The sequence below is a fragment of the Oryx dammah genome, unplaced genomic scaffold, assembly GCF_014754425.2.
Source record: "Oryx dammah isolate SB20612 unplaced genomic scaffold, SCBI_Odam_1.1 HiC_scaffold_13, whole genome shotgun sequence".
Classification (NCBI taxonomy): domain Eukaryota; kingdom Metazoa; phylum Chordata; class Mammalia; order Artiodactyla; family Bovidae; genus Oryx; species Oryx dammah.
In genome coordinates, this window is record NW_024070197.1 from 27832486 (window position 1) to 27859101 (window position 26616).

Here is a 26616-nt window from a genome sequence, read left to right on the forward strand (position 1 = left end):
CACGCACGTGACAATGTACGCCAGATATGTGAGCGAACTTACATGACTAGACGCACGAACTCACGTTCGCATCTTTGAAAGTTCACAAGTTGAAGGTTTGTATGTAGGGGACTTACTGTATTTCATACCCGGTATGGCTGTCAAGGCACACAGATACTGTCACAACTCCCAAAAGATCAGAGGCCCAGGGGCTGAGGTGTGCCTCCCCAAACCTAAGCACCGCAGAACTACACACAGGTTGCCAGGATCAAGGCACTGAAGCCGCCTTGGCCTCAGGGCTGCTCTTGGGGGCTCATTGGGTCTTGGGTTCCAGCCACCTCCCCCAACAACCAGCACACTCACCAGGTGTGGCTCCTGGGCAGCCAGGTTTCCTTGCCAACCTTGTCAATGCAAAACTTCTGTGGGCCGTTGCTACCTGTTATCCAAAGGAACACATGTTGTCTATGACAAGTCGGCCCCTTCCTGAGGCAGGACCCTCCGACACCACCAAAGACAAGTCCACTGACTTGCTTCCAGGAAGACATGAGGTCTTGTCCCTGATTTGAGCTGTCCTCACCTCCACCCAGTGGCACCAGCAGGCAGGGAAAACATACCGATGAGTTCAGTGAATCCCCCAACAGGCAGGCGGCAGGTCCCGGTGACAAACTGCAGCAGCCGGATCCTCTTCTCGTTGTCCATCTCCTTCACCACCTGGAGCCCCACAAGCCCAGGCAGAGTCAGGGCCCACTTGGCCCAGCACTTTGCCCTGACCTGTAACTCTGCAATGAGCCAGGGCCCCTCTTTGGGGCTGAGAACATGGAGCCCCAGCGTGGTCTGTGGGGGTGGGTGACAGTTACTCCCTGGGAAATCCCAAAGCCGCTCTAAGAGGCTGTGTGTATACATCATTCCCACCAGTCTATGTGACATCTCTTGGTTTCAGGCCAGAAATTCTCCTCCTCAGCCAAGTTCCATTTTTTAAAAAAATGTGTATTTATTTAGCTACATCGGGTCTTGGTTGCCTATGCAGGATCTCTCGTTGTGGCACACGGACTCTCCAGTTGTGGCCGGTAGTCTTAGTTGCCCTGCAGCATGCGGGATCTTAGCTCCCATACCAGGGCTTGAACCAGCGGCCCCTGCAGCGTAAGGTGGGCGCTCGAGCACTGGACCATGAGGGAAGTCCCCCAAGTTGCATCTTTAAAAACATACAAAGGATGAGATTGACTGCTTTAATAGGTGTGAGATTTCTTTCTGAGGGAAATGAAATGTACTGGAATTCAACAATGGTGATGGGGGGCACAACACTGTCAGAAGCCGTTGTAAGAGCCACTCCAAACACTTAGTGTGGCGAATTTTATGGCATGTGAACGTCACCTCCACAGAAAGCCTAGCTCTGCTCATTCTTTTTTATGTATGCTATACTGCACAATGATAACGACAAGACCTGCACATACAACGCAACTGATTCCTTATATGCAGGACAAGGGGCTCTTTCAGTTTCTCTGGAGCCAAGCCCACGCCTTCCATCCCACCCGGCTGGAAGGAGACCACGTGACCTACAGGAACTTTCCTCCCTGCTCATGGCCCCCTCCCCCACAGCCGGTATGCCAGCATCTGAGGCTGGCCCACTGCCAACCCCACCTCCTGTCAAATGCAGTGGCTGCAACCCAGCTCCGATGTCCCAAGGCTGGGTTTCTCGTCTCCTTTTGGGAGTTGGGGGAGGCGAGGAGAGTGTCAGAGACGAGGAAGATGACGACACAACAAGCATCCAAAAGCCTGGGGTTCAATCTGGTCTCGCTTCCTGGGGGTACCGCCCAAACACGCCCGCCCAGAGCCCCTGCGCCTCCTGTGGGGACAGGCGCGGGCCCACCTGCCAGAACCACTGGATCTGCTTGCTGTTCTTGGTGTAGTGCCGGTAGATGGTGTGCTTCTGCCAGTCGCTCAGGTCTATCTCCTGCATGCCGCACAGCATCAGCTACGGAGGAGAGGGCTGTCAGGCACCCGGCCCCAGCCCTGTCCCCACGGCACACAGGGCCCCGTCTACTCCCTGGCAGGTGGAAGCACCCCACACATCTCTGCTGGCAGTTTTAACAGTATGGGTAGCCCAAGTCTTGCGTGATAACCCCTTGCCAACAAGAGCCCAGGTAAGGGCAGGTGCAAGACCCAAAATAACCGTATGTGCCTGCTGCTGCCATCCTGGGTTTTACTGGTGAGTTGCTGTGGGTGCTCGGCGAGGCTATCAGAGGGCAGGGCAGCCCCAGGGGCCAGGGGTTCAGGGTCCCCACAAACTCAGCTCACCTCCAGCTCTTTCTCATCAAAGTAGCGCAACCACTCCAGGGGGGCCACCTCGTTGAAGCCGTCCAGGAAGGCTTTGGTCTGCTCTTCCACGCCCCGGGTGAAACGCCAGTCGGTCAGCAGCCTGAAACCAAGACTGACTGTCGGGAGAGCCCAAGACCCACTCCTCTGGAGCAGCTCAGGGTCTGCGGGGAGGTGGCCTCTGCTGGCAGCAAGGAGGCAGCCGAGAGCCGACCTGGGCGGGCGGGACACCTGGGCAACTTCGGCCCCAGAGCATGGCCTTTAAAACCTCACAGTAACCCGCAGACACCTGAATCTTCAAAATCTCCTCCTCCTGCTCCTCCCATCGCCGCTGACTGAAGCTCAGATGAACGGGGGTTAAAAGACTGGCCCAAGGGACCTGAAGTGAACGGGCATGTTCGTGTACAATCCCACAGGTGACAGTGGGTTTAAGCAGGCAGAACACAGGTGCCCTTTCAGTTAGGAGAACAAAGAAGGAGTCGTCGAACTTTTATGCTTCTTCAAAGAAATTCTGTCCTGCAATCATGAATCTACGACTTGGGAACAAGGAGCACCCAGGGGCTGGAACAGAGGGCCTTGGGCTCTGGCTACCCGGCTCTGGCCAGCACATGACCGGCCACGGCAGCCATCTAAGGTCAGTGCAAAACAGAAGGTTCTTCCCATCCCTGGAGACCCATGGGCCACACGAGGGGGCCTAGCTGAAGACGGTGCCGCGGGATAAGAGCGTGAGCCTCTTTCTCTGCGGCCGGCTGTGTCTCTGCCCCCACTTCCCGGGCCCCGCCGGCTCCCTAGCGCTTTCGACTCACATGATGTACTCTTCCTTGTTTTCCTCTGTCACTCGGATGCTCTCGCCCCCTTCCTTCAGCTCATGGGTCGTCACCTTGCCCAGGATCTCCATGTCCTGGATGAAGTACAGCTCTAGGCCGCACTCCTCCAGGTTGTTCTCTCTGGGAGCACAAGGGACCAAGAGGGAAGGTGTCTGTCTTAGAAGGGTTCCCTCAGTCCTGCCCAGTCACTCACTTTCAGTGCCTGTGGGACACGAGGACTCACAGGTGGCCCTGGAGCCCAGAACAGCATCCCAGGACAGGGGGACCTGGAAGCTGGGCATCTCTACCCGCCTACTACCCACCCAGAGACCCCTCCTCTCCCAGCAAAGGGCAATAGAGGGGACCCACTTGATCCAGACAATAGAGTTGTAGAATTCGGGGTCAATGGATTCCAGGTCTTTTAGGGTTGGTCTCTTGTTTAGCATCCGCTTGTAGAAAGGAAGTGTGAAGCCTGTATCAATGAACTTTCCATGGTACAGAGCCTGGGGACAGAAGAGACATGGCAGAGAGGTCTGGTTTTCCTCAGATGCCCCATGTCAGAGCCCAGCTACTGCTCCCTGAGGTCCTGAGCATCCGGCTCTCCCAGGAGCCTGAAGGCTAGGTCTGTAGCCCTCTTGGTCCCACCTGCAGACCACAAGGACCCACCCCTGCCCCACTGCATGCCCACCAGCCCCTCGCACTAGCAGAGGTCTGCCTCCACCCACACAGAGGAGACTCGCTCAGCACAGCCCCAGGTGGCGGCCCTGACTCACTGCTGCTCCGAGCTGGGCAGCAGAGGCAGCCAAAAATAATGCAGACGCCCCTGCTGCTGCTGGCGGGCCAGCAGTGAGTAATAGTCTAGGGTTTTACTGGTCTGTCCTGTCAGCCACAGGGCCAGGCGGGTCTCTAGACCTGGGAAGAATGTGCCCACTTCCTGAGCCCAAGCACCTTGGCCAAGAACCTCCAGACAAAGAGAAGGGACCTACTTAGTCATGGGCTCCTGGGTCCTCCTGAGAGGGGAGCAGGGCAGACGCTCACTCAGAAGTGAGGGGAAGAAGCAAAGGCAAATTAGCCGTGAAAGCTCTTCAACGACCAAATGTCACAGAGGGACCGGGCCTTCCAAGGGCTCCCCTTTCTCCATCCTGGGTCTCAGTGCTCACGAGGTACTCAACAGGATGCGCACGAGGTGACGCCCTTTCCAAATTTACACTGTGCTCCCATTTCTACATAAATACAAATGCCCGACTCCCCATTCCCTGCCCTTCCCTCCTCCTGCCAGATGACTCCAACATCTTGCATCAGTCGATCAACTTGCACCCTGTTCTCAGCTAGTGTAGATTCCCCATCCCCTTCCAGAAGGCCCAAGTCTCAGTGGGACACTCCCAGACACCGCCACCCAGCTCATGGCAACACCCAGAGACGGGCCCGTCATCCCCCACCCTTGACAGCACATGCACTGAGTGTTATGTGAAGACTTTAATCCGGGGACCCTGGGCTTTCTCTTGACAAGTCCTACACAGATCAACGTGAAAACCTCCTCAGTGCCCTAGGGTGGGCGCTGAGAGAGCTCTGGACTATTTCCAGAACTCTCACCAGCTTTCTGCATCTTTAGTGAGGAGTTCTGTAAGGATGAGGGTAGGGCTCAGAGAGTGGGCACCCAGTCTTCAGAGCTGCTGGTGGTCTACAGGTCTGTGACCACACTCCCTGGAGGTCTGATGACAGCCATGAATCTTACCATGGCGATGAATCGGCCGATAAAGCGGAAGTAGGTGAGGTGGTCAGGGTTGATGGAGGAGGCAGGGTTGATCTGCAGGCAGTAGTTGTTCTTCCCGGCATATTCAAATAAACAGTACATGGGGTTGAGCACCTCATGGGACAGGAGGAAAAACCACTCTCTGTGAGAGAAGAGAGAGGAAAACAGGACTAATGGATCACACCCTGCTCACCTGCACAGTACCTAGTCTGGAGATATGCATCCTGGGGAGGCAGCCCCACTGGGATCAGCCCTGGGATAACAACCTCTGTGAACAGCTGGTCAGTGAACAGGGCAGGGCCAGACGTAGGGTGAATCAGAACAGCAACTGCCCTGGACAACAATGCTCAGGCAAACCCGTGTGTGTGAGTGTTGGCTCCAGGTGCTGTATTCTGGGGCTTCCCATCTGATATCCAGAGCATCTAATGGCAAAGGGGCTCCTTGCATTCTGGGTTGCCTTGCACAGTTGTGTAGACTGTGCACTGCACAAGGACGTGACGCTAAAATATCACAGATGCGTACATTTGTCACAACAAATTTCCTGAAAATAGCATCAAGCTGCCTTTTTTTTTCCTAATAAAAGCAGTATATTGTGACCATTTTCCAACACAGAAGTGTCTTGAGAAAGGACATTTTTTTCTAAATCTTGCAAAAGGGCTCTATGACCAGCAGTCACCCTGCTTCCACCCTACCTAAGCAGTCTAATGTGAATACACAGTAATGTGTTCCTAATCCTTGATGCAGGACAATTCTGTTCATCAGGCTATGTCTACACCTCATTCCCACCACCGCACCATCCCTTCACCCCAGACCCACCACCATACCCTTCCCCGTATGTCCATGAATTCATCTGAACCAAGGCCCACACCTTAGCATCTCTTTGCACCCTAGGTATAAGCCTCAAGCCAGAATTCAGAGTCCTTTGAGGCTTGAGCTACACAAGCAGGGGGACGTCCCAAGGGGGGCCAGTCCCTGGCTGCTGGGCTGTTTGTGGCCGGGCAGACGAGGAATCTCTTCGATGCAGAGGGTGCCCCGGTATCCTGTCCGTGGTTCTACCCTGTGGTAGAACAGCATGACGTAACCTACCATAGGGTAAAACCACTGGCAGGACACAGAGAGACAGACACACACGGGGCGGGAGCCACACCACCAAGGAGAGCCTAGAGAGGAGGTCACCACGGTCACCACGGAAAAAAAAGAGCAATCGACCCACGGGGGCCAACACAGAGGGCAACGCCACCAGCACACGCAGGACCGGGAGCAAGTTAACCCAACACCAAGCGAGAAGATGTCCCACACCGAGAGAGGTCGGCAGGCTGAGCGGTCACCGCAGCCAAGACGCTCCTCCTCTCTGCCGGGGCCTTTATGCCCCATCGTCCAAGGCAACATTTTGCCAGAGAATCTATTAACTTTTGTAGCAGCACTGGGGTGAGGGCAAGACAATGCTTTGAGTTCTTTTTAGGAGTATATCATTTGTTTTCATTTTACGGTCACTGTGTACATGACATGCAGCCAAGTATTGATCAACACCCTCTGGATTGGGACACAACTTATATATGCCAGATCTACGCCAAGACCCCCAACTGAGCCCGCCCCAACTGCCTCAAGAGGAAGTGAAGTCCAGGGTCGATTCCAATGGACAACCACTTAATACCAATATCTAACCACTGCCCACTGGTGTAACTAGATGGTTAAAATAAAGAAATAATGACAGGTTGGTTGGAAAAGAACTATTGTTCTCAACAAGGACCTACTGTACAGCACAGGGAACTCTGTTCAAATGGTATGTGGCAGCCTGGATGGGAGGCAGGGGTTTGGGGGAAAATGGATACACGTATATGGATGGCTGAATCCCTTCACTGTTCACCTAAAACTATCATGACAGTTTGTTAATTGACTATACCCCAATACAAAATTTAAAAAATTTTTTTAAAAGAGCCATCATCCTGAACCCCTCCCCTAGAAACCAACCCCCAGCTTCCCCTTGACCCAGCAACTAGAGGGTTGATGCCTAGCCCAGAAGGGGACCCCAGGAACCAGTTCCGGGACCCCTTTGGACCACCCACACCCCTGCCCACTCGTGAAGGTGAAGGAGAGCTCTGGCAACTGTCTGAGCAAGGAGGCAGCTTCCTAGCCGAGTGCCCTGCAGCTTGGTGGGGCGGGGTGCAGCACGGCCTTTGGGGCTCCCAGCTCACCTGGCGATGCCCCCATAGTCCAGGCCCTCCTCGCCACGCATGATGATGTAGAGCCGGCGGCGCAGATCGTAGGGTTTCATGTTCATGATCTAGGGAGACAGAAGGTCGTGGCCAGCCTGCCATTCTCCCTTCCATGGCAGGCTGGGGGCAGGCGACCAGGGACTCCCAGGCCTGCTCTTCGGCTGATCCCCCATAACCAAGGCCCACGTCTTGAAAACCGTATCATGTGGGCTTAAAGGGCCACACAAGAGAAGACAGGGTGATAGCAGAGGGCCTTCTCCCTGCCCTGGGTCTTAGACTCAGTGATTATTCTCTAACCTGTTGGAAAGAATCCTCAAAAAGTGTCTGCCTGGAAACGCTGATCTTCACGTGGCTGGGGAGAGCATTTGACTGAAAAGAAAAGGAAAACAGAGACCTCAAATTGGGGCATTGGTGGTAACTATTCAATCTGATCACTTGTCTGTTGAATAAGCTTCCCCTACCCCCCACCCCCGGGTTGGGGGGGAGAACTTGGTCCCCTAGGAATGGAAGACAATGTCACATAACTGCTCAGAGTGAGACAAGTGACCTGCTCCCACCTAAGACACAGGCGTTCCAACACCTGCAACTAGGCTAGGAAACTGCTAAATGACTCTGTAACCCCAATCTCCAGGGGGAGGCCCCATTACCAGAACTCACATGGCAGAGGAAACGGAATTGGTGATACTTCCACCGAAAACTTCGGTCGTAGGCGCCAGGGGAACCTTGTTTCGTCCTGGGAAGAGCAAAGATGTTCTGGAATCCACAAGATTTCTCAAAACTTGGCAACATATTAGCCCTAAGGAAAGCTACTGCTCTGTTAATTTAGAGACGAGTAAAGTAAAGCATAAAAGAAAGGAAGGGACTGCCACTGAGATCTTCTGCAGACTTGAAGATTAAAAAGAAAATCTAGAAAAGCCAGACCTCTTGCTTTTAGGGAAAGACCACCAGTGTTAGTCTGAATAGAGAAGCCCCTTCCCTCCCCATCCCCACTGGCGTGGCATCAAAACTGGCCACTAGAGGGTGGGAAGAGCAGCTATGCTAGGCCTAAGCTAACAGTGATGTCACCTGTGCAAAGGCCTCAGTGCTGGTGCGCAGGCGCTCAGGCGTGTCTGGCTCTTTGTGACCCCATGGACTGTAGTTCTCCAGGCTCCTCTGTCCATGGGATTTTACAGGCAAGAATACTGGAGTGGGTTGCCATTTCCTTCTCCAGGGGATCTTCCTGACGCAGGGATTGAACCCAGGTCTCTTTCATCTCCTATGTTGGTAGACGGATTCTTTCCACTAGCACCACCTGAGAAGCCCTACGTGCAAAGTCCTTACCCTGACTCAAACCCCGGGCGAGGATCCTTAAAGGTGGTGGTGCGGGTATTGTGGTCCACGAAGTAGCGCACCCCCTCGCTGGTGTACTTCATCTCCCACCCTGGGGGCAGAGCCGGCTCCTGGATCATCCTGGAAACATGGGAAGAGAGGGGCTGCAGGACCTCATATGGGCTTCCATGCTAAGGGCTGGGGTCCCCAGAAGGCTGGGGCTGCCTTCTCTCTGCTTTTACCCAGGCCCTGTAGAGGCCTCAAGGAAAGGTACTTGGCAATACCCAAGGTCTGCAGCGGAGAGAGATCATTACTGTCCCAAGGCCCAAAGAATCCCCGCCCTGGGTGGATGGTCATGGCCTCAGTGGCCACCAGCAATCCCAAGACATCAAGTGCCCCATCCCAGACTAGCTTCTGGGGGGTGGGTAGTAGAGGAGTGTCAGGGTCGGGGGGAGTTCTCACATAACCCTTCTGAAATCACTTCGATCAGCAGCTTGTACACCAGAGACCAGCAACACCGGCCAGTCAGGCCACGCTGCCACCATGAGGAAGGCCAACGTAAGGTGCCACTTTGAAGCTCTCACTATATCGTGAGGGTCTGCAGGCACTTGTGTGTGCTTAAAGGTCCCAGAACATCAGCCACGGAGGCCAAATATAGTGCGAGGCCACCGGGCCAACAGAGGTGCACAGGGCCCACCCAGAGCCCTCCCGGCCTGAGTCCTCACCCCTGGGTGCGAGGGTCTTCCCACTGGGTTGTGCGTGTGTTGTGGTTCACGTAATACACCCGTCCGTTGTCCTGTCTCTTCTCTGCCGGGGAGGAGAAAGAAAAGTGGACGCTCAGATTGAGACCCGCTGAGCCCACGTCCTCTCTCCTCTGGCTCCCACCTCCTGGGTGCTAGGTCTGCGTCTCTGCCTCTGTCCCCACCCTGTTAGAGAAGTTTAACCAGCGCAAGCCTGACTCACTCATGTCACTGGCGAAGAAAAGGACAAAGAGAATCTTTCCCTACTGGGGAGCAGGGGAGGGGTATACACGTTTTCAACCCAAGATGAAGCACTGTCTTCGGTCGGTCAGTTGGTTGGTTTGCTGGAGGGAAGGGGGCGGTGTGGCAACACAGAGCGGGAGCAAGCCAGCTGAAACCAGAGGCGTAATTGCATCCAGCTGTGTGCAAAGTGGAGCCACAGCCCAGCCTCCCCTCGACCCTGGTGCCCATCCCAGACCACCACGGCTACTCTCTGGTTCTCCATTCACTGGGCACAGCCGACCTAGGCATCCCTGTCCCACAGGCAGGGTCACTGGGGGCACGGTGAGGAGGCTGCCTTTTCCCTCATATCTCTCTGCTCAGCACCACCAGGCCTCTGCACCCTCCTGCTTAAAGGCAAAGTTTGGTTCTCAAACTCCCACATCCCAGCAAAATCTCTATGTTGTGCATACATGCAGACAGACACCTGGGGCTGTGCGTGTCCTGGTATCATTCCTAAGTGTGTGCTTCAAGACGGGCAGAGTCTGGTGAGCTCAGACATACTTTCTCCTTTGGACAATATTTACTCTCTGGCCCTTTACTGCTGTACTAACGAAGGCCCTGAGTTGTTTGAGAGAGAAAGCATGGGCTTCAGAGGCGAGCTCAACTCTAGCTGGTGATTCTGAGAGGCACCCACTGGCTCCAGGTGGATGGCAGGCAAGATAACGCTCACCTTTCCCAACTTAAAAGTTTCTCGGCTTTCAATGCTGTTTCTGTTCTGAAAACAAACAATGCGCATGGCCTCCCTCTTTACTGATGACAGGGAGAAATTAAAGAAATAAAAATAATCAGTTCCAGAAGCTACAGGGAACCCAAAAGCTGAAAAAGATCCAGAACTAGGGAGCCCAGTCCGCCCCCCTTGAGCAGCAGTTTGCATTGTTCACAGTATCAACCAAGGGTCCTGGTCCCTGTCTCTATCAGCCAAGCGTCCTGGTCCCTATCTCTATCAACCAAGGGTCCTCATCCCTGTCTGCTTTACCTGGTATCCGTTACTTGATGGAAATTTCAAAAAACAACAGACAAAAGGAAAAGAAAGCAAAGAAGGTGCCTGGGATTATGACAGAGCTCCCACCACCTCAGAAGAGCCTGTGGGACCATTCCACAGAGGACTGGCTTCCTGACAGCATTGTGAGGGGATGGGGGAACCACTCCCAGCCCAGAAGCTTCTGCTATGAACTAGACTGTCCACGTATTCTTGGCCAAGAACCAAAGCCAAGCCCGGGGGATCTATCCAGCCGGCCAATGCCACTGTCACTACGTGAGGGCCTCCCATGGCCCACGAGAACCACCTCGCTGCATACAACGTGGTAGTTTGAGAGCTGGGAAAGTCCTTAGGTAACATCTAGCCCAAGTTCATCTAGGAAGAAAGGGACTCGGGAGTATTCAGTCACACACCCAGGGTCAGAGGAGCTGAGACAACATGGATCTAAACCTAAGGTGTCTGCATCCCTAGGTCAGTGCTTGGGGAGAATGTGGAGTTCCTGCTAGAGCAGCAGAAAGGGACCCGGGACTGAGCACAGCAGACTCAACAGCAGACTTGCCCTAAATGCAACTCTCCTCTGGTTTTGCTACTCTTTCTGTTCACTCTTAACTCTCCCTGGGGAGATGGGCCCTGAGGAAGCCAACACAAAGCCCAGAGGACTCCATCAGGAAGGTTCCCGGGCCCTTGGCCAGATGCTCCTTTTCCTCTCAATTTCAGATCATCACAGTCTTGTGTGTTTTCTGATCATTCGTAAAATAGTGCTGACTCCAGCCATGGCTCCTATTCCCATCTCAGCTATTTCACACCTGGCATCTGGGAGCTGTTCTCAAGACCCCACTGCAGCTCCTACTTGCTGCTGCTGCTAAGTCGCTTCAGTCGTGTCCGACTCTGTGTGACCTCAGAGACGGCAGCCCACCAGGCTCCCCCATCCCTGGGATTCTCCAGGCAAGAACACTGGAGTGGGTTGCTATTGTCTTCTCCAATGCATGAAAGTGAAAAGTGAAAGTGAAGTCGCTCAGTTGTGTCCAACTCTTAGCAACCCCATGGACTGCAGCCTACCAGGCTCCTCTGTCCATGGGATTCTCCTTGGTGACCATCATTTAGCAGAACTAGTACAGAAACAAACCACTTGACTCTAGAGATCCAGGAACAACTCTGGGATCCCCACTGTAGGTCACAGGGTCTGCCAGATAGCCTTACACAATTCTCATTTCATCTGATGAGTCCTTTCCTGCCCAGCCAGGGAACTTATTTAACCTGCTCATGTTTGACTTGCTGTCAATCTCTGAGACAATGATGAACTATGACCTTTCATCCTTTCAGGGAGTCAGATGGATCACCTGTGTGCCTAAGGGATTCCTGAGCTGAAAATCAAGAACTAAATGGGGGGACCTCACTAACAGATATATCCCACTAGAAGGACTAGAGGGTCTTTGCAGTGCCCTGGAATGCAGTGGTAATTGACTAAGTGATACCCTAGGGGTCTATGGGGGTTGATGTAACCCCATAAATTATGACCAGGCAGTAGTTGTGTCTGCATCAACAGGATCCAGCTCACAGCCCGCACTTTTCCAGGCAATGCTCATCCTATCATTGTCAGCTCCTTCATCTTTGTTGGGAAACACACCCCTGCCCAACTTCACACCACCTGTGACCACCACCGAACCAGCATCCACTGTCTCTTGCAGGCCTAACAAACAAATTAAACCCAACATATGCCAATTTTTGCAAAGTCTGCCCTCTTCAGCTCCCAGGGACTCTCGGCATACATAGTGAACAAAACCCTGACCCAGATCAGAGCTGCAGAATGCGCTGAGTCCCACCATCTCTCAGGACCGCTTTTGGCATAGCCACGCCTTCCCAAAATAGTCCTAAGGCCCACCATCTCTCTCAGGTCATGGCTGTCCATCCCTCTAACTCATTACTGGCCAACGACACGAAGGACTTAGGATTCTCCAGTGACAGGGAGAATCCAGCATGGCATTATAAACTAGCAATGGTACACCTTCCTAATGTCAGCAGCCCACACTCAACTCTCTCATCTGCTTCCCTCTGGCCCCTTTCACAGCCATTTATCACAAGTAAAAAGATGGCTTCCATGATTCAAAATCAAGCTGAAGCCCTCCACCATCTCAGCTGCAAAGAAAGGTATGGTAAGGTGTCTCAGTAGACAACCACAGACCTGAATCAAATGCATCTAGGAATCAGCCAGTGTCACAACGCCTTCATCACATAGGATGGATTCTTGAGGAGGCAACCCTGAAAGTTAGCACTGCAACCCAACAGTCCCATGGCTGCTGGGAGATTTCTCGTATAGGGTCAGGCCCCTGCAGTGATGGCGAAGGAGGTGTTCCAGGGGTGCAGGAGAACTTGGCTATTTTCCCCACCTTCCAGCCCCATCGCCTGCAACTGTTCCAGCTGGGCATCCCTGGAGGGTGTGCTGGAAAGAGTTGAAACAGGGGAACGGAGGCAGGAGAATGAGGAAGACGCGTGGGGAAAGAGGACAGAGCGCCATGGAGCCATCAGCTGATGCCCTGAGGGTACAGAACAGAGAACTCAATACTTACCCCAGCCAGAAGGGAGCGGGCCCAGTGGGTCATGGTCAGTGGAAGCACTTGAAGACTAAACACAGAAACACAGCAAAACAGAGGGGTTAAAAAAAAAGCTGCTGGATAAAAATAAACCAATCGATCAAAATAAAAACTGCCAAGGACTAGCTTCCACATTTCAGCACTTTGCAGAGCAGACAGTGGGGCCTTAGGTGGCATCTGCTCCTCTCCAAAGTCGTCTTCTTCTTCAAAGGAAAAAACCCAAAAAGAACCCTGCACACTGAGGGCCGGGACAGGTAGTGAAGAGGGTGGAGCAAGAGGGAGGGAGAGGTGTGCAGGTGAAGGTGAGCCAGGGCACCGAGGCCCGAGGCCCGAGGCCCGAGGCCCGGAGCCGGCCCCAGGCGTGGCAGGAGGGCCCGGAGTGGGGCTGCCCGGCAGGCTCGGCCTGGTGCCTCCGCTCAGCTCCTGCTCAGGGCGGCCAAGGCGACTGAAATCACCACCACCACCTCCAACTTTCTCCAAGAACCACACACGGGAGGGGAAAAAATATCGCAGGCCTTTCCAATGAAATCATTCCCACAAGCCCTGCCCACGCCCAGAGCTTCCTGGCTGGGGGCTGGGCCCTCCTCCCTCCACCCCACTCCTGGGTGCGCAGGGAGAGGGGGCAGCGTGTGTGCGAGGGACTGAGGGCACACTCAGGCCCCGGGCCCCTCGCCGCCCCCAGGAGCGCTCGCTTCCCTTCACAAAGCACCTTTATTCTCCTCCAGCCTGAACCTGAAGCTGCCCAGTGTTCTGCGGACGCCTGTCTGGGGAGGTGGGGCTGGGGGCGAGGTGGCGAGGGAGAAGGGGAGACAGGAGAAAGGAAGAAAGAAGCAGGGGTTGGGGGTGCTGGCTCCAGGCCTTGAGGGTTACTGTTTACATTAGAGCCCCCCACCCCCTGCCTAATTCTGCTGTGGGGTCCCTGGGGCCAGGCTGCAGCAGCCCGAGAGTTCTCATATCCTGCAGGGAAGGGGGGGCTGTCAAAGACTCTTCAGAGTGAAATAAAACAAGCATTGTTCCCTGCTTGCTTTCTCTCTTTCTGTTGTTTTTTTACTTCTTCTTCTTCTCTCTCTCTCGCCGAAGCATTTTTATTTCACTTACTAAAATTTAATCGCTATGTTAGGGGGATCAAGTTCTCAGCGCAGACTTCAGGCTGCCTGGCTGGCCCCGTCTGGGGCCGATGGAGCCACACACGGGCAGGAGAATGAATGGAGCTCAGTCTCGGCTTGAGAAAACATTGGTAGAACTCAACGGCCAACGAAACCCCTTCCACCCCCAGCTGAAAGGACAGAGCAACTTTCTTTCCGAGGTGGTGGCGACACGGGCATCTCTTCCAAATCAAGTCGCAACAAAGATGTTTAAGTCTGGAAACCACAGGTCCCCTGATGGAACGGAGTCACCTTTCAGCAGAGGCAGGGTGAGACTGCTCCAAGGTGTGGGACGCTAGGCTGTCCTCGATTTGGGGCACGTTGCCCTCAACCTTATGCTTGTTACCACAATTCAGATTTGTCTGATGGTTACTGGGGGGGGAAAAAACACCTCCCAAATTCACAGAGGTTTTTTTTTTTTTTTGGTGTGTGTATGTGGAGGTGGGGAAATGAGGGGAGTCAGCATCTCATAAAATCCAAGCTCCTCTGACTTTTTCGTAGCTATACTCGGCAACAAAGGAAAGGAACCACCTTGTGAAACACACATGCGCTTCAGATAATGAAACCAAACAGAAAGCACAGGGTGAGCACTGAGCTGGGGCAATGAATGTCCTTGCAAAAGGGAAGGACTACAGGAAAGATTATTTTAAGAAATTAAAAGCAGCAGCATTTGATGTAATTTTCTTTTTTTGCTGATTTGAGTTTTCTGTGTTTTTGTTGTTGTTTATTTTGTTTTCAGAGTAAACAAATGATCTGCAAAGCATCCAGGAGTTCTGATGGGAAATTAGCTCCCAAATGGTACCAACCAGGCTTCAGTGGGCCTACAGTCATCTAACTCTACAAATCAACACACCAAAAGGTGTTTCCTCACAGCCTCTGTGACCTGTACTGAACTAGAAACGAAAAATGTTTGGGGCCTCCCGGGTGGCCCAGTGGTTAAGATGCCGCAATTCCAATGCAGGGGACATAGATGTGATCCCTAGTCGGGAAACTAAGACCCTGAATACTGCACGCTACAGCATAAATAAGTAAATAAAATTTTTAAAAAAATGTTTACAGGCCCCTTTCTTAACCTTTGCCTTTTTTTAATGTCAGAAACTTTACACGATGTTAGCTCTTTCTCATTCAGGTGGGTTTTTTGACAAATGCCTTTGGTACTCTCTCATTCTCATCCTATTAGATCACCCCCTCCCCAGGACGGTGGTGGGGATGGGGCAGCTGGGGAAGGGAGAGAGGCCAGAGACTGATAACCATGAGCAAATATATGAAACGGGTCAGTGGAAGCTGACAGTCATGATTTTACCTCTTAACAGTTAAAGCAAAGCACTCGATTATTTCAGATATTTCTTCCCTAATGTATACAGTACAACTTGAAAAATGTTTAGAGGAGATGAAAGGAAGCCAAGGAGACATTAAAAAAATTAAAATCTATATTTGCTGGCCAGCAAACCCAAACCCCAAAATCCTATGTCTGCAATGAGCCAATCACCTGCCCCTTCTCTTCTTCTTCCACACCTTCCCCTGAAATGAGAGATCGCAAGTGCTACCTGGAACACAGCTGGGAGAGCACAGAGAGAGGGGCATGGGGAGACTGCTGGCAGAAGAGGGACACTGGGATATGCCGGCGACCCCAAGAGACCAAGATAGTTTCCTTTATTATCAGGAAGAGAAAGGAACACTGTTGAATGATTTTCCTGGTAACCGTCCCTGGGTGGGGAGAACTGGGGTGCAGGCCGTGAGCCACAGGGCTCACATGAGTTCAAGTCCCTCAGGGACTGAGCAATAAGTTCCAGTAATATTTTAAGATACCAACTCAGAAATAAAGAATGTCTAGCAAATACAGCCGAGGGCAAGACAAATTCTGGGGGGGTGCACAGAGGTTACACAGTGTAGAAGGCAGGCTCCTTTCTTTTTTTAAAAAAAAGATGCAACCAGTAGGCGCAGAAGAAACCCCAGGTGGCTTGAGAATTTGATCCAAGGGACTCTACAGAGTAAGAAACACTGTTTCTGGATAGAGCACTTTTGCGTCACACGTTAGCAGCCACAGAGTGATATGTTTCGGTCTTGCTGACATTGGCTGTTCTCCTCTGATTGTTAAGGGAGGACTGAAGCGGCAGAGGAGGAGGAATGGCCACAGAAATGGTAGCAGGCTGCAAGTCGGGTCCTTTTGCAATTAGAAGATGCACAGATACAGGCTGGGCTTGCTCTGCGCATGGCAGCAAGACCACGAAAACAGATGGTAAAGCAACAGCATGGGTCAAACACACGTGTGCACGTGATGATCACAAGTAACAAAGGCACACTGGGGCATCAGGAGAGAGAAACGTGTCAGAAATAAGGGACCAAGGGAATTCCCTGGTGGTCCAGTGGCTAAGACTCCACGCTCCCAAGGCAGGGGGCCCAGGTTCCATCCCTGATCAAGGAACTAGATCCCACGTGCCACAACTAAAGAACCCGCAAGCCACAGCAAAGACTGAAGATCCTGCATGCTGCAACTGAGACCTGGTGCAGCCAAAATAAATAAATTTTTTTTTTTAAAAAAAAGAATGATCGGGACTTCCCTGGTGGTCCAGTGGTTAAGACTCTGTGCTCCCAATGCAGGAGGCCTGGGTTCAATCCCTGTTCAGGGAACTAGATCCCATATGCCACAACTAAGACCCAGGGCAGTCAAATAAGGAAATTTATTAAACAAAATTAATTAATTTTAAAAAAGAAGTAAAGGAACAATAACAGAGATATCGAAAAAGGTGTGTGTTGAGGCTGGAAGGAATTGCAGGAGGCTGCCATCTGGGATTCCCTAGACTTCCCATGTCGAACTGTATAGTTCATGTTCTCTGCAGGGCAGCAAAGAAGAATAAGGTCTGGTTTTGGCCCAGCAGCATCAGCAGCAGCAGGAGGGGCAGAGGAGGAGGAGGGGAAGCCACTGCTATAGTATCAGCTCTTAAGTCTTCCAAGTCAAACCCTGGGCCAAGGCCAAACCCCAAAATAACTCTATGAAAGCGACTCTTCTTACTTGTAACCAGGACATGGCACCATAGCAAACAAGAGGGGTAAACCAATTCCAAAGAGGAGGGAAGTCAACAGAGAGACATTGAGAGCTGACCCAAAAAAGAGGCCTACCGCATTTTTCAACATGAGTCTTGTTTCAGGGAGAAACGGGAATCATCCCTCCATCTAGAACCCTCCTGGATCCCCAGCCACACTGAGGAAACCGTGTTAGAGGACTCAATGAACTTTTTTATTTTAAGCACTCAACTTTCACTTTCAGGGGACACTTCAAGTCAAAGTTCTACCTCTGCAGGCCCAGAATGGTGTTGCTGAAATGAGAGAGGCAGGCGAGGGCAATGAAGCCTCCAAAAACACAAGCAGACATGAGCTCCAGAACCTTCCCTTTCACACACCAAACATCTGGTCCAACCGACAGAACCCACACGGTGTGTGGGAAGGGAAGGGGGAGAATGAGCCCTTCAATGGATTTTTGTTTTTCAATTTGAGAAGGTGGGTAAGAAAGGAGACAAAACTATGCAAGGCTCCTAAAATGCATCCTTGTCTCTAAGTCAAGGGACAAAGCTGCTCAGACCACCCCAGTTTTGCAGCCACAACCACCCAAGGAAATGGCAGGGAAAAGTCCTTGGGGCCCAACTCAAGAGGAATAATTTCTGAAATGCAGGGAAGGGTCAGATTCCACCCAGTTTTGAAACATACCAGAACGTGATACCCAGCATATGTAGAGGGGCTGTGGAGTGGGTGGCCAGAAACCCAGCAGTATAGATGCTGAACTAGGTACACACCACGGGGCATGAGTGTAGACAGACATCAAGCTGACCTTGGAGGTAACTCAATGTGACAAACAGCAGACTTTCTGCTCATTCACACTAAGGAAACACTATATGGTGAGCAGTCAGCCCCCACAAACAAAAGAAGTAACAAGCCAGCCAAGGGCAATGTCCTATGGTTGATCGGGTGGCTCATGCTTTGGGTGAACAGAGAAAGAGGTGGAAATGATGGCAAAGCTGATGATGAATGCTATTCAGTTAACTGGAATTACAGGTTTTCTGAGCACTTAGACATGAGCTGTAGGGTTAAAGTTCAATTCAAATAGAAATAATATTTGTTAAACATGGTAATATCATAAACCAGCTCAACAAGTTTCCAACTTCCAATATACCACACCCTGTGCAGGTTCTATATTGCAGATCCCAAGCTTCAAATTCAAGGGGCTCAGAAAAAATGCAATCAGAGTTATAACTTGAGAATCCCACCTCTCTGTCAAAGAGGCTCCCCACCAAGCACTGGGTTGCTGGAAAGGGCTCCAATGAGACAGAGACTCAGGCAGGAAAGTTCCTAAAGGGACACAGGACCACAAAACCCTGAATCCTGGACTAGAAAATTTTAATGTTATTCTGAAGGTAATGGCCACAGAAGGTTCTGAACCAGTGATCAATTCAGAGCAAAGCTCCCCTTCCCTTAAACCCTCCACAGTGATTTTTTAAAAAGTGACAAAATGACAGTGATATTTGAAGATAGCTCTGCTCAAAACAGTACAGATCAGAGAGAATGCCAGCAAAGAGACAATTCCAAGGCTGCCTTCACCTTCCAGGTGGGAGGAGAAGGGGAAAATCAGGAATCAGATAGAAGAAAGCTGATCTAGACTGGTGGGTCCATACAATTTTTCTGTAAATGACCATAAAAAAATATTTTAGACTTTATGGGCCACCTGGTCTCTGTTGTGGCTACTCAGCTCTGTCACTGTAGCACAAAAGCAGCCACAGTCAAAACTTTGACTACCGAGTGTACATGTGTTCCAATAAAACTTTAATTTACGAAACCAGCTGGGGGCCAATTTGGTCCAGAAGCCATAATTTGCCCATCCCCAGATCCAGGGGAACATTAAAGTCCCTCCAGCTTTTAGAATCTGTCAGATAATAAAGATCTAAGGAAAACCAGCAGCAGCGATGGAAAGGGAAGGATTTGGGTGACTGCTTTGATTTGAAAAGGTGAGGTATGGGAGAGGTCACAGTGACCTTCAGGTCTCAAGGCAGCATAAATGGACCTGGATGGAAGGACCGGAAGAGAAATCCAGTCTCAGAAGGAAGATGGGAAATTTGGTTTCAGACACAGGTACTGAATCCATAAACATAGAAGCTAGACACTGACTCACTTTGAGGAATTTTGCTGTGATGAGTAAAATCTCCAGGGTCAGAGTACTGACATTTCTACCCACCATTTTCCCTACTCAACTGAACAGGTCGAAGGAGAATGCGTGAGGCTGCCTGTTTCACAGTGCCAGGAGGCTCCCCCTCCACCCTGTGGCCGGCCTCTGTGTCTCACCTGGTAGAGGAATCTTTGGCTGAAGTGCTGCATGGCGCCCTGGAGCTGGTTGCGTTGGGACTGCCACTGCTCGTAGTTCCGCACGTACTCGGCTGTGGGGCGCTGCCATGTGGTGGTCCGGGTATTGTGGTCCACATAGTAGAACCTGCCTCGGGGGTCTGTGCGTTTTTCCCAGCTGAAAACATCAAGCTCCGAGTGAACACAGTGACCACCTCACCCCTATGCTCACATAGAGAAATTTCGGGCAGGCTGGCAAGGAGCATGGCGAGGAAAGGTCTGGTGTAGGGTCTGGCTCAGGAGCTCGGCTACTCCAGGGAGGCAGAGCCAGTTGGGGCCCAGTCACGGAGGCTTTGGGGGCCAGGATGATTCTAACAGATATCTGTGGTTGCCCCTGCAGCAACCAATCTCAATCTTTTTTTTTAAAAAACATTTAAAGATTTTTTTTTAATGTGAACTATTTTTAAAGTCTTTATTGAATTTACAAGATTGCTTCTGTTGCTTATGTTCTGGGTTTTTGACCATGAGGCCTGTGGGATCTTAGCTTCCTGACCAGGAATCAAACCCACACACCCTGCACTGGAAGGTGAAGTTTTAACCACTGGACCACCAGGGAAGCCCCAACCAATGTCTTCTACCAACAGGCCCTGAATTACATTTCAGAGATCCAAGTGGCTCTGGGGCAGCTGACTATACTCCTGACCCTGGAATGGAATGGCTGACTGGACTGGGAGTGGGCATGTGACCTATGCTGAACCAATCAGGGTGAATCTCGTAATTTTTAGTACTTACAGTGGGAAAAATATAGTCTTCCTTGCCAGATGTGATTGAGAAAGCATGCAGTCCTGGGACTGGCTAACATCCTGGACCCAAACACAATATGAAGTTGACCCAGTGGATGGCAGAGCAGAAAAATGGGGGAAAAAAGCCAGTCCCCTGGGGATACTGTTTGAACCACTGGATCATGGTTCCCTTGAAACCAGGATCTATGTCTAGAATTTCCAGGATCATGAGGCAGTGAAATCTCTTCATTATTCAAGCCAATTTGTATCCAGATTTTTCTCCCTTGCAACTGAAATTGTCCTGACATAAGATGCCAGCAAAAATATATTGACTGGTCATAGGAAGAGTTGTTACAAAAAGACAGCAGGACTCTCTCCACATTATCTTTATCGAGGAAGCGATCTTCCAAAGTTGACTCTAAAATATCCACAGGCAAGGCAAGGCTAGAACAGGGAGTGAAAATTCTCAGCTGTGCTTGGTAGGTGTAGCTTGATTTCCACATATATGGTGAAGAAGTGATCAAAAGAAAGTAAGAAAGGGAGCTCTGCAGGGTGACAGAAACGTTTTACATTTTGATGGAGTGCATGTGACGTGAATGTATATATGCATTTGTCAAAACTCAGTGAACTGCATAACAGAGATCTGTTTATCTCACTGTGTGTAAATTATATTTCAATTATTTAAAAATGAATTTAAATCTAATTAAGCCTCCACATCTAATGACCAGTTTGCCAGGAAAGATAAGGAATAAAGGAACATGTAACACAACACCAGGAATCACAATCAGCCACATTCATTATGTGAGAATTTCTACAAGACAGATGTCCAAGATCTTCAACAAATATATAGTTATTAAAAAAAACAAGAAAAGGTTGAAGGAATTTACAGATTAGGAGAGATTTATGAGCTTATCAGCCAAAAGCAATGTGTTGATCTTGAGTTTGGATCTGATTCAAACAAATCAAATGTGAAAATGTTTTTAAGACAATCGCGGAAATGGAACACAGACTGCACATGACATGAGGCAACAGAAGTCCTGCGAATTATGTTGGGATAATGGTATTCTGATTTTTTTTTTTAATCTCATCTGTTAGAGGCGTATGTGGTATATTTATAGATCAAAGGATAGGATGACTGGGACTTGCTTGACAATTCATCAGTCGCCTCCCCTAAAGAGTGGGAGGTCAGATGAAACAAAATCTTACTAACTGTTAGAACCAGGCCATGGTTACAAAGGAGTCATTGTACTATTCTCTCAAATTTGGTGTATGCCTGAATTTTCCATTATATGTCTGAAACGAGAAGGGGGAGAAAAGGAGTTTCAAGAAGATAAGACTGAGATACTACTGAAGAAAACAGGATTCACCCAGTGAAAAAAGGAATCCACAATGGATTACACTGGATGAATCCAAAGTGTCAAGAGGGTCTCTGATCCCTGACTACCTTCTCACACCATCTCTGAATTCTGATCTTACTCACAAGACTATCATGCTTTGGGCTGACTGATACTTTCCTCTGCTTTCAGGGTTAGCCTCCTAACTGACTTTTGCTGCCACCTCTTCAGTGATTCTTTCAAACTGAAAGCCTCCCTAAAATTGGCTTCTCTTCACTTCCCAAGGCCCGTTCCTGGATTGTGCATGGATTCCACCTGCTGGACTGCCTTGCTTTCATGACCAGCCATCACTCTGGATTCACCTAAACGCCATCATTCTCGCCCCACACCTGAATCTCCCACAGTCTTCCTCCTGTCAGTCCTCCACCCAGGAATGCAACCACACCATCATTCCTGACTTTCCCTTTCCCACTGATGTCAGTAAGCTGCTCAGCCCCAGGGCTTCTTTTTATTTTGTCTCCCTGTCCTTGACTTTCCATTTCCATGTCCAAGTATCCTTGAATGAACCTTCCCATGCAATCCAGCCCATAAACTACCATCAGGGTAACCCCAGCAGACTGACCCTTTATGAAATGCTGGAGTCAAAAATGTCAAATTAGTATTTAAGGCTCACAATAACCTGGAACCTTCCCACCTTTCCCATAAATTCTCCCAATGGGTTATCTTTATTTATTTTTAGTTGCTGTTGCAAGAAATCATGTATCTATAGTTTGAAACACTAACAGTAGTACAGGAGAGACAATGAAAACCAGTGTCTCCTGCCCTCCTCCCCACTGCTGAATTCTGCTTCCTGGGGGCAACAATTACCTTCAACTCTTGATTGTATCTTCTAAATAAATGCTTACTCCATAATTTCTTGATTTCTGCCAAGTCAGAGATTACTATGGACTTGCCACTATCGAAGCTAAAGAATTAGTTCTTGTACCCTACTGGCTAACACACACAAAGCTCTCTCCTTTCCTGTCCTCCCAATTTAAAAAGCATCATTAAATCAATATTCAGAGTTTGGATTATAACTTTGTAGAATACTATACATACACACCCTTACTTATACAACTTTTTCTTTTTCTTTAGAGTTAAGAACTGCATGTTTTATTCAGCTTGGACTTCAAGGACCTGCCACTAATTCAGCCCCAGACTCTTGACAGGGCAGGTGCCACCCAGGGTCACTTAACTCTTGGCCTCATCTGTCCAGCACCCTTTGTCTGGAGCAGACAGTCATTCTCCAGGCCTGCTCTACATTCCTGTCCTAAGTCATCCTCCTTCATCTTCCTCTTGGCCCCTGAGCTGAGTCAGTCTCCTGTGTCCTGCATCTCACGATTTCTTTCTCTGTTTCCTCTTGTCTGGTGGAAAAAAACAGCTACGAGTTTCTGAGAGAGGATGGACCAAAGTTAATTTTTTGAAACCCTGCATATCTGATGATGCGTTTATATCAATCCTCATACCTGAGTGCTAACATGTCTAAAAGCTGATTTCTGGATTTGCTCAGTTGTTTCACTAGGAGATCCTCAAATATCATGATCTGTAGTTTTCTCCCCTTAGACTGGTCACTGAAAGAAAGCGAAAGGGAAAATCGCTCAGTTGTGTCCAACTCTTTGTGATCGCATGGACTATACAGTCCATAGGATTCTCCAGGCCAGAATACTGGATTGGGTAGCCGTTCCCTTCTGCAAGGGATCTTCCCAACCCAGGGATCGAACCCAGGTCTCCCTCACCACAGGCAGATTCCTTACCAACTGAGCCCCCTGTCACTACCCCAGGTAAAAAAAAAAACAACTTTCCAATCTTTTCCCTGAGGATAGCATTCTCACTTAATCCCCTTTTCCTGAGTTCATCTCTGCCTTCAGCTATGACCATGTTCGCCACACTGGTTCTATTCTACCAGGAACTTCTTACAATAGCAGCAACCATGTGGTTGCATGTGTGTGTGGTGTGTGTGTGTGCACATGAGTGTGGCAGGGGTTGGGAGTGATGGCTGACAACCTAGGAATCTAGCTGCTCCCTGCACAACTTTTAAACTTCAGGTTTTTAGTCTCATTACACATAACACACTCACACACACATACCCCGTATGTCTCTGACAGCTGAGGCTTTCTAGGGCTCCATGGTGCAGACTGGCTGCCTTTTGGGTGGAAAACTCACACTGGAAGCTTGGGTTTCAGCTTTCTCAGTTCTACCATTTATCCACCAGCAACTAAACTTTGATTACAATCTCCCATATGCTTTTTCTCCTCTTCCATGCCTTTATCATTATACTTTTCAAAATAACTTTTATTGCCACTTTAGTGGGTTTTCAAGAAAGAATGGAAATAAACATGTTTGATCCATATGTTTAACTAGAAGTTCTCTGCACTGGTGAATTTCAGACTGTCAAACAGCATAACCACACCCTTGACAGCAGGTGAAAACTTACGCAGAATTACAATCGATAAAAACAGAGCAGCAGTTGGAGGCCCTTTCATGCTGTTTGATTCCAGGGGGCAAGTGCACCAAACGCAAGGGACTTACTAGACACACTTTGATCATCTCTGCTTCACATAAACCCTCCATTCCACCAAAACTGCTCCGTGTATCATTCCCTAAATACACCTTTCACATTCACACTGTTCCCCTAACCTGGATCACCTTCCTCTTTTCACTGAAGTCCACCCCCAGCCTTTCTTAAAGACCAAGTTGGAGTCCTCTGTGACAGTGGTCCCCAATACCATGCTCTACAGTACCTACTCCCCCTGCTCACCTCTGGTCTGAGAACCACTTAAGAGTGTCTGAAGAAAAATCATTGCACTCATTCTAAATTACCAGGTCCAACACTTTTTGCTCCTGGATAAAATGACTGGTTGCTTTTTTTTTTTTTTTTTAACTGAGATCTAATTGACATGTAACATTCTAATAGGTTTGTTTTATCTTTACAACATAAAGATTCAATATTTGTATATACTCCAAAACAATCACCACAGTAAGTATAGTTAACATTTGTCACTGCATATGGTTACAATTTTTTTTTCCTGTGAAGAGAACTTTTAAGATCTACCCTCTTAGCAACCTTCAAATATGTTCAGTTCAGTTTACTTCAGTCGCTCAGTCGTGTCCAACTCTTTGCAACCCCATGAATCGCAGCACGCCAGGCCTCCCTGTCCATCACCAACTCCCAGAGTTCACCCAGACTCACGTCCATCGAGTCAGTGATGCCATCCAGCCATCTCATCCTCTGTCGTCCCCTTCTCCTCCTGCCCCCAATCCCTCCCAGCATCAAAGTCTTTTCCAATGAGTCAACTCTTCATATGAGGTGGCCAAAGTACTGGAGTTTCAGCTTTAGCATCATTCCTTCCAAAGAAATCCCAGGGCTGATCTCCTTCAGAATGGACTGGTTGCATCTCCTTGCAGTCCAAGGGACTCTCAAGAGTCTTCTCCAACACCACAGTTCAAATGCATCAATTCTTCGGTGCTCAGGCTTCTTCACAGTCCAACTCTCACATCCATACATGACCACAGGAAAAACCATAGCCTTGACTAGATGGACCTTAGTCGGCAAAGTAATGTCTCTGCTTTTGAATATGCTATCTAGGTTGGTCATAACTTTCCTTCCAAGGAGTAAGCGTCTTTTAATTTCATGGCTGCAATCACCATCTGTAGTGATTTTGGAGCCCCCCAAAATAAAGTCTGACACTGTTTCCACTGTTTTCCCATCTATTTCCCATGAAGTGATGGGACTGGATGCCATGATCTTTGTTTTCTGAATGTTGAGCTTTAAGCCAACTTTTTCACTCTCCTCTTTCATTTTCATCAAGGGGCTTTTTAGTTCCTCTTCACTTTCTGCCATAAGGGTGGTGTCATCTGCATCTCTGGGGTTATTGATATTTCTCCCGGCAATTTTGATTCCTGCTTGTGTTTCTTCCAGTCCAGCGTTTCTCATGATGTACTGTGCATAGAAGTTAAATAAGCAGGGTGACAATATACAGCCTTGACGTACTCCTTTTCCTATTTGGAACCAGTCTGTTGTTCCATGTCCAGGTCTAACTGTTGCTTCCTGAACTGCATACAGATTTCTCAAGAGGCAGGTCAGGTGGTCTGGTATTCCCATCTCTCTCAGAATTTTCCACAGTTTACTGTGATCCACACAGTCAAAGGGTTTGGCATAGTCAATAAAGCAGAAATAGATGTTTTTATGTAATATGGTATTATTAAGTGGCAAGAGCTTTTGTAAGCTATGAACAAGTTAGGACAATAAGCATTTCAACCTTTATTCTAACTGGAATAATGATTCTCAATATGAGGATAAAACATGTAAATGACTGGTCTTTATACAAGAGTCCCATGGGTCAGACAGAGGGGATGGACAATAAAGTGACTCTTTCGGCTCAGTCTTGCTCCTGGATGGCTAGGACTGCTGATACAATGCAATGGCTCCATCTGTAGTTTCAAGATTGCTCTCACCATGGTAATACTTCCCTAGAGCAGAACTTCTCCCATTAATCAGTGATGAAAGCTTGAGCATTCTGTTCTCTCCAGGTGCCCTATTACATCGTAGAACTAAGTGCCAGGAGTTCAAAGGGCCTAAAGCTCAGGAAGAATTCATGGGCTATAGAGGGCACAAAGCTGAGCCAAAAAACATTACAGGGCTTTCCTGGTGGTCCAGTGGTTAAGAATCCATCTTGCAACGCAGGAGACACCAATCTGATCCCTGTCCGGGAAGATCCCACATGCCACAGAGCAACTAAGCCCTCACATCACAAGTACGGAGCCCTCATGCTGCAACTACTGAAGCCTGAGCACCTAGAGCCTGTGCCCCACAAGAGTAGCCCACGCCCGTCACAACTAGAGAAAGCCCACACACAACAAAGACCCAGCACAGCCAAGAATAAATGAATGAATCTTTTTCTAAAAAAGTCATTGTAACTCTCTCGAAAATAAGAAAGCTGGCTCTAGTATTCCACCTCAACACTTAAACAAGAGTAAATCCTCAGCCATTCTTAGAAGACACTATTAAATATCTTCATTTA

The 26616-nt window shown here is 49.5% G+C and overlaps 1 protein-coding gene across 2 annotated transcripts in view; it reads right to left on the reverse strand.

The window, feature by feature from the left end:
* Positions 1–26616, reverse strand: part of WWP2 (WW domain containing E3 ubiquitin protein ligase 2) — a 148093-nt gene that overhangs the window by 3511 nt on the left and 117966 nt on the right. For both annotated transcript variants that reach the window (XM_040253215.1, XM_040253216.1), the window contains 14 exons: positions 19444–19618; positions 12944–12998; positions 9101–9182; positions 8388–8516; positions 7725–7800; positions 7365–7436; positions 7047–7135; positions 4834–4993; positions 3468–3601; positions 3099–3239; positions 2275–2395; positions 1847–1951; positions 594–690; positions 343–415 (listed from right to left, as the gene is read on the reverse strand). In XM_040253215.1, coding sequence (XP_040109149.1) covers positions 343–415; positions 594–690; positions 1847–1951; positions 2275–2395; positions 3099–3239; positions 3468–3601; positions 4834–4993; positions 7047–7135; positions 7365–7436; positions 7725–7800; positions 8388–8516; positions 9101–9182; positions 12944–12998; positions 19444–19618 — 1509 coding nt within the window. The remainder of the gene's footprint in view (positions 1–342; positions 416–593; positions 691–1846; positions 1952–2274; positions 2396–3098; positions 3240–3467; positions 3602–4833; positions 4994–7046; positions 7136–7364; positions 7437–7724; positions 7801–8387; positions 8517–9100; positions 9183–12943; positions 12999–19443; positions 19619–26616) is intronic.